The sequence below is a fragment of the Strongylocentrotus purpuratus genome, unplaced genomic scaffold (genome assembly GCF_000002235.5).
Source record: "Strongylocentrotus purpuratus isolate Spur 01 unplaced genomic scaffold, Spur_5.0 spur5_scaffold_4, whole genome shotgun sequence".
NCBI classification, from domain to species: Eukaryota; Metazoa; Echinodermata; class Echinoidea; order Camarodonta; family Strongylocentrotidae; genus Strongylocentrotus; species Strongylocentrotus purpuratus.
In genome coordinates, this window is record NW_022145610.1 from 8,749,734 (window position 1) to 8,766,863 (window position 17,130).

The following is a 17,130-nucleotide window of genomic DNA, read 5'->3' on the forward strand; positions in this document are numbered from 1 at the left end:
TGCAGTGCAGCTGTTAAGGCACAGCTCATTGTTATTCATATTAGATGCATACACACAATGCAAGTGTATGCAAGGGTCTTTTGCTGACTACACAGATTGATACATATGTAAAAGCACATGGACATTGAGTCTGGATTAAACTACCAAAGCAACCACACGTGTTTCTGCAGGCTTCATTTTGTTTGTCTCTATACTTACATTTATTTAGCTTAATAGTTATTACTTTCCAACCCACAACACAACATCATGGCCGACCAAGCTACCGACGCGCTTCTAAGTGACTGGGGATTCAATGGCTTAATTGAAATCACTTTTCTATTAACCACTTTGAAGTTTTTAATTTATAGCGTAAGTTCACAGTTAAAATTTTCGGTATCTGTACGCAAATGTCAGAATACAGGTAGACTTAAAATCGTCGCGTCATGCAGTGCGGCACTGATCGCGCGCTCGGTTATAACGTGTGCTAAATTCCTTGCCATAGGGATTGCATGCATCCCTATAGTTTATAAGTGCGTGCATGCGCGCTCATGCAAAATGGGCATTGTTTTGGCGCTAATTCATGAATTGCAGAATTACCCTAGTCTTCATATACCTATATAGAGACCCAGAAGTAGTGGTGCACTTATTCAGAGTATCAAACCCAAATTATACCCCATTATACAACCCTTTTGTTGTAAACAACCCCCACTGAACAACAGCTCCTTTTTAAACAACTTTCTTTAAACAACCCAGTTGGTTTAAACAACCCCAACTGAACAACAGCTCCATTTTAAACAACTTTCTTTAAGCAACCCAGTTGGTGTAAACAACCCCCACTGAACAACAGCTCCTTTTTAAACAACTTTCTTTAAACAACCCAGTTGGTGTAAACAACCCCCACTGAACAACAGCTCCTTTTTAAACAACTTTCTTTAAACAACCCAGTTGGTGTAAACAACCTCCACTGAACAACAGCTCCGTTTTAAACAACCGTCTTTAAACAACACCGGTTGTTTAAATTGTGATTTTAAACAAGTTGTTCAAAATGTTGATCAACTAAGTGTTTAAACTTTAAACAACTCGAGTTGCTTAACATTTTAAACAACTCTTAGATCAGGTCACCCGTTAATCAAGAGTTGTTTAAACTTTTAAACAACTTGTTCACAAAAATTTTAACTGTGTATTGGTCCCCCATGATCCTCTTTTTCGTATGTTAATTGAGAGCTTGGTTGATGAGATAACCACCTGTCAGTGACCATGCAGGGAGGTCTAATCCCTCCTGGCCAACTAGTGCAGTGTGGCTTTAATAAACACATTTTCCTTTGATGGAGTGGAAAATAAGAAAAAAAAAATGCCAATTTGAGGAAGTGGAGCACTGATTAGTTTAGAAAATAAGAAAACTCTGAACAGCTATGGGTGAACAGCGTAATTTTGCAAATAAAGCATCTAAAATTTTGTGTCATAGACTTCCTTGGCCTTCTCTCGCCTGGTCTTGGAGTGGGAGTGGATCCAGACGAGACCGACGACGACGACGAGGAAGAGGACACCGCTGATCACGCCCAGGGAAATCTGCATACACATCAGTTTGTCCCTCATTACCTTCATGTTGGTCTGGGCGTCGGTCCGCGTCATCTCAGGCTCCGAACTGGACGACGAGGGACCCGCCTCCTGGTCGGCCATTGCTCTAGCGACTGTGATTTGTAAGGTAGAAATGTGATAAATATTTGGTGATTTGAGATGAGTTACATAATAGAGTAGATGAAAAACTGGTTAAAGCAGCACTAAATAACATACGCCTGGAGCCGGAGGCATATTTTTCTTTGAATCTGGAAAGTATAACCCCTGATTGGAGTCCGTAGTCCGTAGTCCGTAGTCGACATCGAAGCGAAAATTCTGGCGAGCAAAGCGATCCAGAAAGCCAAGGCGCAAGGGCGACAAGAGGCTAAGATCATCTTGGACCCTCTGAACATAATAATAATAATAATAATAACAATATTTTAAAATCCACTCCAAATTGTATTAAGTTAAACCGAAAATGGAACTTCTTTTTGCCCAATTGATCGTGAGCCCGGCAGCCACTGAGCAGCGCCAGATCGACGTTGCTCTATCCCTTATTGTTGAACGCCAAACAAGCTATAGCAGCAACTCCCGTCTTTTAGCGTCTTTTTGTATGACGCGGCCGGGGTTCGAACCTACGACCTCCCGGTTGTGAGGCGGAGCTTTACTGACTGAGCCAACATGGTCACCTTTAGACATAAAACTGAGGTTTAAAAAAAAATCAATTGCGACTTGACTTTTAACCAATCATAATCGCTCATCTGCACATGACTCCATTTCTTCCATTTTAGTTGCAAATTTTTAAATGCAAAAACCCCCTTCTCAGGTTGTTATATCCCGAATAGTTAAAGTACCTGGTTGGAAGGCGTATATGATTTTGAATCCTTTGTCTGTGCTTCCAACATGGTAGACGTCAGACACGAACTTCACCAGAAGATTCTGACCCGAAGACCGAAAGATGTGTGGCACCGTGGTCCCGCAGAATGGCCCTTGACCCAGCTTGACCCAGTTCTGCGGGGTCGTCTCGTCATATACCTGATGATAAGTCAAACATAATCAAGATAAAATTATTTCAATGTTGTTTTATTTCCCAAACAATATTATCGTTAATGTTAATGATATGAAAAGCTTAATACTCAGTAATTTATCGTTAGGGGTTTCACACACAAAAAAATCCTATTCAAAGATGGGCATGTATGTAAGCTATAGCTACACATACTACGCAATTATTGATTTAAATTTACATTTATTCGCAGCTGCAGTGAATATGATTCAAAATGGCATATAAAGTACTACGTTATATGGAAGTTCACCGCTCAATCATTCAAAACTTATTTGGGAATAAAATGTATGTGTGACTTCCTCTTTCTCTCTCTCTCTCTCTCTCTCTCTGTGTCTCTCTTTTCTTCTATCTCTCTCTCTTTCTCTATCTCTTCCTTTTCTTTTCTCTCCTCTCTCTCTCTCTCTCTCTTTCTCTTTTTCTCCCTCTCTCTCTCTTTTCTTCTCTCTCTCTGTTCTTCTCGCTATGATCTCCCTGTATTACCGTTAGACTATCCTGAAGACAGTAGGGACTCCATTGGAGTTTGAACCGCATCACAAAGAGAACAACCACGTGACCGGGTGGTGCCGAGATGAAGGAGTTGCATCGCGCGTTGCTAGGATACGCCCTGGGAAAGTTCGGTGAAGTCAGAACCCTCATGTTCTTGTTGTTCTTCTGGTTACACGACCATCCTGCCAAAAAAAGAGAAGGTAATATAATGTATCAGGTCAATTAAGTTTTCTTTTGTAGGACTACTTGCCCTGAAACAGTTCCAGTTTGTTATATTATAATACAGGTCCGAAATTGTGAGAATAAAAGTATCGGTTAAAGGGACTGCTACATTTTACGCACCAATCTTTTTAACAACACTTTATCACTTTATTATGAAATCATCAGGTAATTCTTTTTAGTTTAATATAATTAATATAGATGTTTTCGTATACCTTAGCTTTGAACAAACGGATATTATATATTAATTCATGTACGGCAAATTTTAATTCGACAATCCAAAAAATTGCCTCCTTTTATTTGTTACTTGGTCAGACAAACCTCCGTCAAGCTTGCATGTGTTTTTCCGGGAAAGCGTGGACAATCTTTAAGTAAAGAATGCTTTATCGGTCCCTCAGGTAAAGGAATTGGCAGGCAAGATAACATCTTTTTCAGGCCTAATCAAGTGTGATATTTGTGGTTGTTTTGAAGTCTGAACTGAACTTTACCTGCTTTGTATTCCATGAGAATACCGTGGTCGCTCTCGTTGGTCGTATACTGCTCGACATCGACCAGGGATCCGTAGACGTCGAATGATTTCCCCCGATGGAGATCGCCCAATCGATAAGCCCGACCCGGTGCATCGAGCATCTTTTGCTGCATCATCACACGAGCGTAAAGGCGATGGAAGACGGATGGTCCGACTCCGTGGATGAACGCCTCCTTACCGATGTCGCCGTTCCAGATGGCTTCGATGAGGTGAGTGAGATCAGAACCGCGGTCCATTTCTGATGTGATGGTCATTTCGGTGAGCGATTCGACGACCTTCCAGAAGATATCCTCGTCGATGTTTCCTGGAAGAACTCCACCCATCGCAGCCGTGTCAGCATCCTCGGTTGACCGGTCCCAGTCCATTGCACCCCTCTCTTCCTCGGTCATTGGGGAACCCATCCCGTCTGACATTCCATCCATGTCTTCGCGACTTCCCCAGTCCCTATCCATCATCTTCTGATCCGTAATCGCCATCTTTCTGATCACGTGACTCACGATCATATCCGTTGCCATGGGAACGCCTCCGAGTCCTCTCGCAACAACCATCCCGAAGCCCTTGCCGATATTTCCGCCCCCGCGCATAGGTCCCCTCACGTCAAGGACCCTGAAGTTTACGGTGTTGACTTGGCGAGGAGACAGAGCGATGGACCACTTCTGATGCCCAACCTTGGCTCTCATTCCAAGTTCCTTCATCCTCATCGTATCAAACGTGTTTGCTTCGGGCATGTCATCCGCGTCCATGTCAGCATCCATAGCAGGCGTCCATCCCTCTTGGGCGTCGCCCGATGTCATGTTTCCTTGGTTGCATCTCTCTGTTGCTAGGGCGTGACCAATCATCACGACCTCCCTCGTCATCATCGTCACCAGCTTACTGGTATTAACATTTTGGGCGAGGTCCTCTGGGTCCATCCCCATCATCGTCTCGACCTTCTCCGTCAGGAAAGACGACATGACGTCACCATTTCCCAGCATGCCCCAGGAATCCCCCATCATGCTCCCCCGTCCCATCATCATCTTAACACCAAGGCCCATCTCCATCATCGTCATCATCCCATCCCGCTCAGGGTACATGTTCTCCATCAGTAGATCCGGCATCACTTCCCCTAGCTCCTCCATCATCTCCATCACAACCGCCATCACGCTATCCGGCTTCTCTTTGTCTTCCCCGCCCTCCATCTCCCGAAGCTCCCCGTCTACCATGTCCCCATCCTCCCCCATCATATCGCAAGATGCGTTCCCCATCATCCTTCTGATTCTCATCATCAGTCCTCTTTTAATATCCATGACGTCACAGTCCGCCTGCATGCCGTTCATCACCCTGGTGAAATTCCTCGCCATTTGCCTCATCTGCATCTTCATCTCCCTAACCCTCATCACGTATCCTTCCATCCCTCCATCCCCTCCACCTGCCCCCTCTTCGTCCATCATCACCCCCAACACATTCTTTGCCTCCTCACGCATCATCTTCACCCTCTCCTCCATCTCTCGGACGGCACCCCAGCGTGGATGACTCATGAAGCAGAAGATGCAGCTCGTTTGGACGAGGTCCTCCATTAGGAGTTTCTTGATGAAGCGGAGTGCCATCGACTTGTCTTCTAGGAGAGCGGCGAGGTCGTGACCAAGGATGTAGGATGGCGAAACGATGAGCCCAGTTGGAAGATACAGATTCATGATAGGAGAAAAGAGAGCTGCAAAGACGAACATAAAAACTTCCGATTATGACACTGTTTCGCTTTTTACCACTTCATCAAGAAACGATTTAATCTAACCCATCAAAGGGTTTGTCGTGGTCGTACTGTCCCGATTACGGAAATATAAGGGCAAACACATACAAATTTACTTCCTTGGTTTTATAAGGTAAGGGTTAAGATTTGGGTTAGGGTTTAAGGTTAAGGTTTGTTTATGATTTTGAGAAGGGCGCGGATAACGATTGAAATTCAGGTTTATGGTTTACGGCTGGGTCCGCATAAGGATTGTGACTAGGTTCGGGGAGAAGACTTATGAGGGTTAGTGTTAGGATAAGGAATTCATAATTAAGATTCCATTTATGTTCTATAGAAAAAAATAAAGAAACGTTGATTGATAGTTTGACGGATCTTTCCTTCGAGTATTTTACTCGAAGTATATACCTGCTAAAGGAGCATGTCTTGGAAGCTTGAAGTGCAAATAAACTGGCTTTGCCAATGGCATCTTCCCCATCATGGCCTTGTTCAGACGGCTAATCGATATGTCTTTGCCTTTGTTTCCGACGACGCTCGACGTTGAATTCGCAAGCAAGCACATGATCGTCATCCCGTCCATCATCATTGGCATCTTATCTCCACGTTCATCCTCCACATCGTAGGGTACATCTTTCGTCCCATCGTCAACATCGTCATCACCATCGTCGTCGTCATAGTCGCCGCCGTCGTCGGTTGAGGGTTTAGAAACGATGGGTGGCGAGTCCGCCTCTGTAGGCAGGAGGATGACATCGAACCCCGGGCATAAGTACGGTTCCATCAGGCAAGCCTGAGCACACTGGGAGAAAGACGTCACGGGGAAGGGCCGGGCGACCGTCGACCGGTTGAGGTGTTGATCGAGATAGATGTTGAACCCCTTCATAGCTCCCTCTGAAAAGGTGGACAAGGTGTTCAGATCGCATTAGGAAGTGTCGACTTACGATGTCGAGAGGGGAATTGATATGACGACACAATGTCTACATGAGGTACATATTAAACTCAGAAATTTTGGTTTGGTTTGGTTTTATTTTCCGTATAACAGTTTATACAACAACAAAAAACAACATACATGTAAGTTTAATACGTACTTATGAACATCAACAAATACGGCTGCATTGATCTATTCAGATCAATTAATGGCTTTGCTCTACTAAATAGGTCCGGAAAAGGAGAAGAAAAAATAGGAAAAAAGAAAGAAAAATAAAATATATCATCGTCTCGCTGTAATACATTGTCAATAGCTGTAAGGTTCTTTCAACAAAAGTCGTTCCTTTTATCAGCTATTTCTTGGGTATAACACGAAACCAAAACTGATTAATATTGCTTTGCATATATCAGACAAACTACTCATAAAATTGACCGAGAGGAAGACACAGAACCACTGACAGAAAACAAAGCGACAAAGAGAGAAAGAGAGAGAGAGAGAGAGAGAGAGGGGGAGAGGGAGATATATATAATAAAAGATGGGAAAGATTAAAGCTACTTACTGCAGAATTGTCCTTCGTCTGTACCCAGCTTACAATCTTTCTTCCCATCACATCTGTACTCTTCAGGTATACACCAACCATCGCCGCAGGAGAACTCTCCAGCCGTACACATCGTTCGCTCTTCAAAAAAAACCCGGGACAGACAATTAAAGGTATGAATTCGATTCAAATAAATTTGATATCAATGCTATACAAGTTATATTGTAGAAAACAATAATAATAATAATATTTCTGCTTATATAGCGCTTTATGCATCGGCAAGTCAGATTTTCTAAGCGCTTTACAGTTATTACCCCCTGTCATCTGATTCTGGCTTGCCTGCACACAATGTATGCCTGTTCTCCCCTCCATGGGGAGCATTCCAGCAAGAGCTACTAGGCTCAAATTGCTAAGAATACTACATTGGTTTTCGCATCATACCGGGTACCCATTTAACACCTGGGTGGAGAGTGCCAAATGTAGATCATTGTCTTGCCAAAGGACCCAACGTTTCTTTTTTCTTTTGGCAAAGGCACCATCTTCGCGACCTCGTCGCGTCGGCTGGGCGCAAGAAGGCATTACAGCAGTTACAGCTGTATTGCGCACAGTAGACGAATTAAGGAACGCCATCGGAAAGACTTTTGTGACACCAAATATAAATTCGATAGCAGCGCACATCACCCGTAGATAAGTATGATGACATTATCCGAACACAATTTTGTTTTAACGGACAATACGAAACGGTTTCGAACTTGGCCTGTGTTTGATTTTTAAAAATATTTTGCAATAGTGCCATTAGGTAAAATAAGCAGAACGAGTATCTCTTGGTTCCGACTGCATGATATACTTGATTTATTCTTAAAACTGTTCGATTCATCGATCCAGGACCCAACACTAGATACCTATAACCATAAGCCTCGATGGTAACACAACCCCTAAATATCCTGTCCCTCGGATAGGACATTAAATGGAGGCCCCGTGTAGAGGAGAGTCACCACCTTTGTACGTTAAGAACCCACTGCACTATTCGTATCAGAGTAGGGGGAAACCCCAGTGTAGTAGTCCACCTGCACACTTACAAGCAGTTATACCGGGAGGAGAGACCCGAGGGTTATAGAGATTCAGTTCGCTTTTCGCCTCCCAGGCACATGTGACGCCAAATACTTAGTAGTAATAATAATAATACAAATCCAAATTACGTACTTCGTTTTGGTTCTTTTCTGTTGAAGATCGGTCGGATCCACTCATGCAGGTTGAAGACATGGGTAAAGAGACCCGGGGAGGCCCCGAAGAGACACCCACGGGGGAGGGTGGTCACCCCTAAAAGGTACGACCGCCCCTCTAACTCGGCTACCAGCGGACTGCCCAAGTCCCCCTGTCATAAGATGTTGTTGAAAACAAGAGAACAAGCGTTGGTATGGGCATCACGAAAATGTGTAGAGAGAGGGAGAGAGACGGGGAGAGAGAGGGAGAGAGACGGGGAGAGAGAGAGAGAGAGAGAGAGGGGGGAGAGCGATCAAAAAAGGAGAGGGGCGGTTAAAAAAAAAATCGTTTTAGAGAAGAAAAAAAAGTAGGAAGGAAGGAAGAAAAGCAGAGGGAAGAGGGACAGATACGAGGAGAGAGAGAGAGAGAGAGAGAGAGAGAGAAAGAAAGAAAGAGACAGAGACAAAGACAGGGTCAGACAGAGACAGAGAGAAAGAAATCATGAGGATAAGGGAAAACAGTTGAAATAATTGGGGTGATGGAAAATGACTATTTGTTTGAGAGCTTGTGATATATTTCCCCCAAAATATGCATATAAAAAGTATTGCTTCAGTTGAATCGTTTAGAAACCTTTCTCTACCGATGTACACAATTACAAGGTATTAACTGCTTTATCTAGAAAATTTCGGATCTTTAAAAAAGTCTTCTGAAGAAATTTCAGTCCAACAAGAAGTTAAATGGTAAATTTTTAAATGAAAATCAGAGAAATGTCCCAGTGAACTAAGCTTGATTTGTATATAATCATTAGTCATCACTGTATAGAAATGGACATCAAATAAGACTCACCCTGCAATTCTTTTTCATCATCGTCATCATCATCTTCTCTTTCGTGGCTCTTACGTCTTCTTTCATCTTATCCTCCATCCCGCCTTCCATTCCGTCACCCATCCATGCTCCTTCGACATCGTCGACCTCGCCTTCCATTCCTTCCTTCATCCATCCATCCTCCATCCCATCATCACCATCGTCATCGCCGTCGCTTACAGTTCGTGATCGCATCACTTCGCCCGTCATACCGATCGACCACACCCCGCTCTGTCGTCTTCCGTAGGCGTCGGCACTGCCATCGGACCCTTCGATGCGCTTCACGATGAGAGACATCGTCTGCACCAAATCGACGCCACGGAACAGAACATTCCGGTCATCATCGTCGGTGTCGTCGCCGTTTCTTTGTTCCTTTATGAAAAAATATCATTATATTCGAGAGATGAATGGTTACCACCGTAGATGAATGATAGAAGGAAAACAGATCAGTATATTCTGCAATCGAAGAAATTTTAGAAACTTTCTTACGAAACAAATTAGGAAGAGAATATCATGAATTACAGGATACTTAAAATGTCTTTTTAGCATGATTCTTTTTTGTTTTTTTTCGTGGTTTTCTTCCTATTCATGGTTTTAAAAATGATTATGGGCCACTGACCCCCCCCCCCCCTTCCCAAAATATAGATTAAGAAGAACAAAATACAGTGTAAAAAAATGCATGTTAGGTGTAAGTCGATTTCAATAGCCAATATCCATGTGTTTACTTTTCGACATGAACTACAAACTAACAAATTTATAAAATTACAAGATTTGCAACTACTTTTGTAAAATCATACTGAGGTCATTTCAATAACCTTGTGCGTCATCCATTAAAAGGTGTCAACATGACAATAAGGTATTACGTAATAATAATTGCCCTTGAGTTGAGTTTTCGAAAATAGTTTTGATTGTGTTAAAGTCCCACTGCACTACTTATAGCTATAGCGAACAATGCCTAATCGGTGACCATTGGTCTCCCATGATCCTCTTTTTCATATGTTAAGTGAGAGCTGATTTGATGAGATAACCACCTGTCAGTGACCATGCAGGGAGGTCTAATCCCTCCTGGCCAAACTGGTGCAGACGGGCTTTAAATAATGAAAATTAATTGATATCGTATGCTTCATATCACAAAGAAAAAACCTTACCATCTCTCTCATCTCTCTCTTCCATTTCAAAAGAGCCACGATGCCCCCTTCTTCCATCATCTCCTTACCCCCACCCTCATGCTTCATAGGGGTAGGCCCGGCGCAAATGACCCCCTTTGGGATCGCTCCCATCATTGTTTGGTTACACATGGTGTGGTTGATGAGGGGGATAACCCCACCCATGAGAGCACCAGGGCGTGGCCCCGGTCCAGGAGCTGTGCGAAACGAGAGGAAGGAGTATAATTGTAACAATTGTTAAATTTCTCGGCATACATTACTCTATTTTAATTATACTCGATATCACAATTTCCTAGTCCCCTTGTTACTTGATGGCTTTTATATTAATGATAATAATAGGTCAGTTTATATAGCGCAGCTACTTAATGAATATACTCTACTGCGCTTAATATAAGGTATCATACTATTACCCGGCTGTACCTGCCATAATAGGGCGCTAGAGCATTCAAGGAATTTCTTCCTACCGGGCACCCATTTACTACACCTGGGTGGAGAGTGGCTAATGTAGATTAATATCTTGTCAAAGGACATAGCGTCGCAGCGAGACTCGAACCGCGAACCATGTGATTCACAATCCGGTGACGTATCCGCTTAACCTCGACACCTTATTCGGGTGTTGGAAGGATTGCAGAGTACATTGTATTGCTTGTACTTGTTTTTAAGAAACTGGGAAGAACCGAATGGTCGCTAAGACAATATGAGTAAAAACGAACTCAGATGGAGATTTGATATTTGATTCAAATCCAAAACAAGTAACCATGTCGATGTAGCATGTTACCTTGTCACTAGTATCATCATTGTGAAGAAGAAAAAAAAAATCGCACGAACGATGAGACGGGGAACACCTTTCGTTGCCATATGGTGTGCTTTAGCATAGAGTAGCTCCATGGCTTTAGACAGTCATTCGTAAAGGAACTATGCTGACATTATTTTTTAAAATATCATTTTACACACAAAACAAACAAACAAACAAGCATGTTACATACAAACAAACAAGACATAATTTGTTGTATATTTGGTTTTCATGTTAATGGGATCATGTTTACAAGTTGTACCAATTTTTTATGATCCCCCACATTGATATTAATCTTGTTTTATCTCTACATTTGGTTTTACCATGATATTGTTTTTAAATATTTGTTTTCATGTTCTATAAATGTTGTTTTGAATGAAAAGGAGGAAATAAATTCAAATTAATTCAATTCAGCTCAGATCTACATGATACATTAGATAACTTACGTGAAGCCTCCATACAAGTCATGACGTCACAGCCATTGCGGCAACATTTCTCTCCTTCTGAGCACTCGGCGTCTGTCTCGCACATTTCGACGTCGCACTCGTTCAGGATGTCACCCGTGGGTTTGGGGCACATCCCTGGTCGCTCTTTAAGAAAGAAAAGATTCGAAAATTTCTGTCACTCGATCTATTTTTATGAAGGGTAAGTGGGCATTTCACCATCAATGGTTTCAATATTTTTGCTCCTCACCAAGAGAAACCTATTAAGGATTAAAAAAAAAAATTGTTCATAACATAATCCATATTTTACATAATTACTATATCAAAGCAACTCACTCAGTGTTTTCCTATATCACTCGTATCAACCTATTGTTAAAATGCAATAACTTTTACATATAACTAATGAATATAAAAAACATTTAAATTTATAAAAATCTATGAGCAAAAGCACCATAAAAGTGTTTTTGAATATTATTCATAGTATTTATAAAATCATTTGATACGATTGGAAAGGGAATGATGAAAAGCCCCTTCTCCGATTTATCTCGAAAATATCTCGAGAACGTAAAAATATATACATAGACCCCGTCCCAAAACAAGTAGTCAAAGCATACCAGTAACAGGGGGTAAGTGACCCCACCCCGCTATTCCGGTTTTGGACCCTGGGCGGAAGTCGCGATGCATTTTGGGATTCGGCAGACATATGACGTTGACGTTATCATTGAGCTCGAAAGGAATCATGACCTTGACGAGTGCGATGTCCGACTCCATTCGTCGGGCATCGTATCCAGGATGTATGTAGATTTCTGACGTCATTCTCCTCTGCGTGTGTTGACTACCGTCATCATTGCCGGTATCATCGTCGGAATGGAGCAGTGAGATAGCGCCTGCGATCACCGTGTATGGTTCCTTTAAGTACGGGCTGAGATCGACGAGGAAATAATGAGTTGCATAAGGCATATCTTTTTTTTGTTTAATTTCTAGGACAACTGATCTCTCGACTACCATTCCGGACAACTACTCCCCGAGATAGTAGTCCGGTGATCAGTTGTATAGGTAAACACCAGGACAATCACTCCCCTAGGACAATCACCAGCGGATATCCTCACACCCAGGACGATTTTACTCTTAATCGAGGAGTTGCTATCGTGATTATTATCAAGCGATTGCCATCTTTCAAACACGCATTTTATTAAAATGAAGTCTTGAAGTAAAACAAATTTAAGATAAACAATTATACAGATTATGATGAATATTCAAATGTCGAGTGTAGTGTTTCCTCAGGGATGCGTACTTCAACTTATTATATTTTTTTGTATACGTTTCACTAATGACTGTAAAGGAGGTAGTTACATTTCAGCCTATTCATTTTGATCTCAATTTCTCAACTTAATGTAGAGTAGGCAGACATTAGATTGATAAAATACTCCCTATTCCCGGGATAGCCTTTAGGAGCTGCTGAAAGTGATCATTTAAAGGTTTCAAGGTTTCAATATTATAATTGTCTTTTATGTGAAATATGAAATGAAATAAAATCAAATTGAATGAAAAGACTGAAATTTTTTGTAAGGGAAAATAACATTTATTCATTATGTTTCTTTTTAAAACAAACATAGAGAAATACCAGTAAATTAATTTAATTTAATACAATAATAAGTAGGAAATTAAGGACAACGGATAAACAGAGTTCTAAAAGTTTTGAATATTTCTCAAGTCCAAACTTACATACAACTTGCGGCAGTCAGCAACCATTGCTCGTGGATGAGTACGGCGCTGCATAGCTTCATCTCGCCGTTATACAGGGCGACCTGCCACGGGTACTCGCCGGCTACCACCTCGTGCTCCGTACCATCGCCCGCTTGCGTGGTCGGGCCCGTCATCGTCGAAGCAACGGTACGACGCCCACAGGTCGACCGATCTACAGGGAAAAAAGGAGTCCAATTGTTATCTCTTTTCCCGACAAAAATATGATGGCATTTCATGAAACAACATAATTGGTCTTGTTGTACATGTATATTATTTCGTGCATTTGCTTATAACGAAGTAGATTTTACAAGATATTTGGTCGGTAAGATCAAATAATTTAACTTGGACATAATGATGGAAGAAAATTAATGATGTAGATTGTAATCATACTGTTTTGTTTTTGTAGTATTCTTTATCGTATTCACTCAATACATGTACATTATGCAACTTATTTCAAATACATAACATATAAAGTACACAATATACACAACTCAATTAGTTTGAATAAATAAATTTTATGGTAATAACCCCCTCCCTTGAAATTATAACACAAAACAATGACGAAGCCTAAAGAAAAAAAAAAATGATGACTATGGCGATAGTGATGAGTAATAAAAATAGCAATAACGATTGATACGAAAATATTGATGAAAGTAATGATGATGATGATTACAATGGTAGGAATAATAATAATAACGATGATGATAATGATGATATTGATGAAGATGATGATGATGATGAAGATGATGACGATGATGATGGGTGATTATTATCAATAATAATTGTAATGATGATGAATATGATGATGATGATAAAGATGATGATTGGTGATTATTATTAATAATAATTGTAATGATGATGAAGATGATGATTGGTGATTATTATTAATAATAATTAAAACGATGGATGTGAAGAGGAGGATGATAGTGATAATAATGAAGATGATGATTGTAGGGATGGCAATGATGACGACAACGATGGTGATTGGTAGGCTTGATTATGGTAAACATGATGATGTATGATGATGGTTGTTGATGATGATAGCTGAGGATGATGATGATGATGATAATGATGATAACAATAATGATGATAATGATGTGCGATCATTATTAATAATGATTATAACGATGAATGAGAAGGTGATGATGGTTGTGATGATGGTGATGAAAAAAAAAAGTAATTTCGTCAATGTATTCATAAATGATTCGATGATGGCTTCACTTACTCTGAAACATGAGCATAAAGGGGTCGTCAAACATGCCATCGAAGTTGGAGAAAAAGTCCATAGCGTCGACGGTCGAGAAGGCGACCACCAGCAACAACACGTAGGCGATCATGGTTACGCGATCACGACAGGCCATGCTCTCCTCATCAATATAGGAGGTTTATCTTTTGACTTGTGTATGGACGTTCTGGGGTAAAAGAGGGTAAAATAGGAGAGAAGAATGCGCACACAGAGACGTCGTTATAAAGATAAGAGGCAGAGAGAAAGATGATAGAGAAACGGAAACAAGATGAGTGAGAAAAGGAGGGTTACATTCGAGATAGAGAGATAAAGAGAGAGGGGGAGAGAGAGAGAGAGAGAGAGAGAGAGAGAGAGAGAGAGAGAGAGAGAGAGAGGGAGACTAAATAATAGGTCATTCAGAGACCGACAAAGCCATCTTCTTATACATTTATATAAAAATATCTAATCAGAGAATAATTTGAACAAGATAATATTCCTAAGTATAATATTTGATTTGATTTTGATTTTCTTCTGCATTCATGTAAGTTTGCATTTTTTTAAAGTACTTTTCTGACAATGAATCATAAATTAGCAAATACATATAGGCCTATATGTAAAATGTTAATTTAAAAAACGAAATGATAAACTGTCACAAATACTAAATTTCCTCAAACATTTGTACACATTATAAAATTATTTGCGGAAAAAGGACTGTCGTTGTAAGCATAATTGCTTGATGATACGACACCCCCAGACAAAACTCATGAAATATATTAAAACATTTATTATGCAGAAACGGATAGGTAATTGAAAATACAAATTTCGATGATGGTGATGCAGATGAGGATGATGGTGATGATGATGAAGAAGAAGATGGTGATGATGATAATGATGATGATGATGATGATGATGATGACGATGGTGATAATGATGATGATGATGATGATGATGATGATGAAGAAGAAGATGATGATGATGATGATGATGATGACGATGATGATGACGATGGTGATAATGATGATGATGATGATGATGATGATGATGATGAAGAAGATGATGAGGATGATGATGATGATAATGATGATGATGACGATGGTGATAATGATTCGAATGAAAGAAGAGATGACATGATAAGGAATAAAGAGTTGACACAGAAATTCTACCTTGATCATTCAGATAATAACATTAAAACATTAAATGAGTAGAGGAAACAACATGATTTAATAGATTCTGGGAGAGAGCTCCATAAGTCAGGACCATGGTGTCTTATGGATCCATGGACAATAGGTAATTTCGGGTTTACTAGATCAAAATTTTAGGAATTACGGAATTAAGATTGAATAGCTTTATTCATAGTGTAAAAATGAAAGAGGGAGCATATTATTTAAATACTTAAACTTTGTAGCGAAGTTATGTCGAATACTGTTAGGGTTTTCAGTTTGTAAAATATTGGACTTGTGTGAGATAAAAATGGTGAACAAGTACATAATATACGAAGGGCTTTCTTTTGCAATAAATAAATAGAGTTGATTCTGGTTTTGGCGCTGGTGGCCCATACTAAATTGCACTATGTTATATACGGTAATATCAATGAATTATAAAGCGTAACAAGCGTATAACATGGGATTAATTTCTTCATTTTATATAATAAACCAACGTTCCTAGAAATACAAGTAGTGATATGACGAATATGTTCATTCCAGTTAAGATTTCATCGATAATGACACCCGATTTTTTTTTGTTCTCTTTCTTTCGAGAGGGACATTATCTATAATTATTTTGTAAGGAAAGTCAATGACATGAGAATTTGCGTGCTTGAAATACATGAAATTTGTTTTATTTATATTAAGGGATAACTTATTGCATTGAAAACAAAGGGATAATTTTGGTAACTCATTATTAAGTGTATTTACTAAAGTCGTGAATTTATTTCTCTCAAAGGAGGGGCCAAACGAATTTTCGACGTAATTTAGAATATTATACGAAAAATTGAAAATGGAATTAAGTAGTCTTACTTACGCCTAAACCTCAAGCACCAAAAAGGACCGGAAAATCTTGTGGAGCCGAACTCTAGAAAGCGATCTTGAATTTTGGTCCAATTAACACCCGCTCTCGGAGCTCATCCGGCCTTAAAATGCTTTTGCAGAATGCTTGCAATCTATACTTATCCTAAAAATCCAGACGATAACCCTGAGATCTCGACTCTCGTGCAAATCCAGACAGAGACTGGGTCTTACTTCGTCCCAGGTTTATTTAAATAGTCCTCGGAAAGCAGCAGGTACGGATAAGCGAGCTATTGAAGAAGTTCACCCCGACCTTCCCGGGGTCTCAACCGCTTCATTTGCCTATTCTTTCCCACGGGTTCCCCAAGGTGGTTTACATCTCGTTAACAAAGTCTTTTCATGCGATTTCTTTAACGAACCCAAGTTCTTTTAATCCCCCTCCCCCCTGAAAGTTGGTACCATGGTACTACAAGGCACCTTAGTGCATTATTCAATACCTCGTAATTATGTTCCGAACAAGGAGCATGCTGTTGCTACGTAAATAGTTTTGTTTTCATAATATTTTCCTCATTATGCCTTGTTCCAAACACAATCGCTTTCAAATTACATCATGTTTTATGCTTGAAAAATCAATTAAAGCGATTGCCAGTTCAGCCATCAGAAGCCTT

The 17,130-nt window shown here is 40.4% G+C and overlaps 1 protein-coding gene across 2 annotated transcripts; it reads right to left on the reverse strand.

Annotated features, from left to right (window-relative positions):
* Window positions 1–1,286: 1,286 nt before the first annotated feature.
* LOC586735 lies at window positions 1,287–16,761 on the reverse strand. 2 transcript variants are annotated; one of them, XM_030997901.1, is made up of 14 exons: window positions 16,479–16,761; window positions 14,460–14,646; window positions 13,214–13,406; window positions 12,103–12,410; window positions 11,492–11,635; window positions 10,235–10,449; window positions 9,069–9,458; window positions 8,223–8,394; window positions 7,041–7,160; window positions 5,965–6,444; window positions 3,793–5,523; window positions 3,080–3,267; window positions 2,391–2,571; window positions 1,287–1,670 (listed from the first exon to the last, which is right to left on the reverse strand). In XM_030997901.1, the coding sequence occupies exons 2-14, from the start codon at window positions 14,593–14,595 to the stop codon at window positions 1,426–1,428; spliced, it is 4,503 nt and encodes a 1,500-aa protein (XP_030853761.1). In that variant the 5' UTR covers window positions 14,596–14,646; window positions 16,479–16,761; the 3' UTR covers window positions 1,287–1,425. The 2 variants fall into 2 exon arrangements, with proteins under 2 accessions (XP_030853761.1, XP_030853762.1); XM_030997902.1 differs by lacking the exons at window positions 8,223–8,394; window positions 9,069–9,458; window positions 10,235–10,449 and having other exon boundaries at window positions 16,479–16,758.
* Window positions 16,762–17,130: the final 369 nt, after the last annotated feature.

Bases quoted from the DNA above. Each gene is read 5' to 3' on its own strand.
- LOC586735 (XM_030997901.1), bottom strand. From the start codon at position 14,595: ATGGCCTGTCGTGATCGCGTAACCATGATCGCCTACGTGTTGTTGCTG. The intron at 8,395-9,068 runs GTGAGTCTTATT...ATCTTATGACAG, and splicing joins TGATGAAAAAGAATTGCAGG to GGGGACTTGGGCAGTCCGCT. The intron at 5,524-5,964 runs GTATATACTTCG...TCGTCTTTGCAG, and splicing joins AAGACATGCTCCTTTAGCAG to CTCTCTTTTCTCCTATCATG.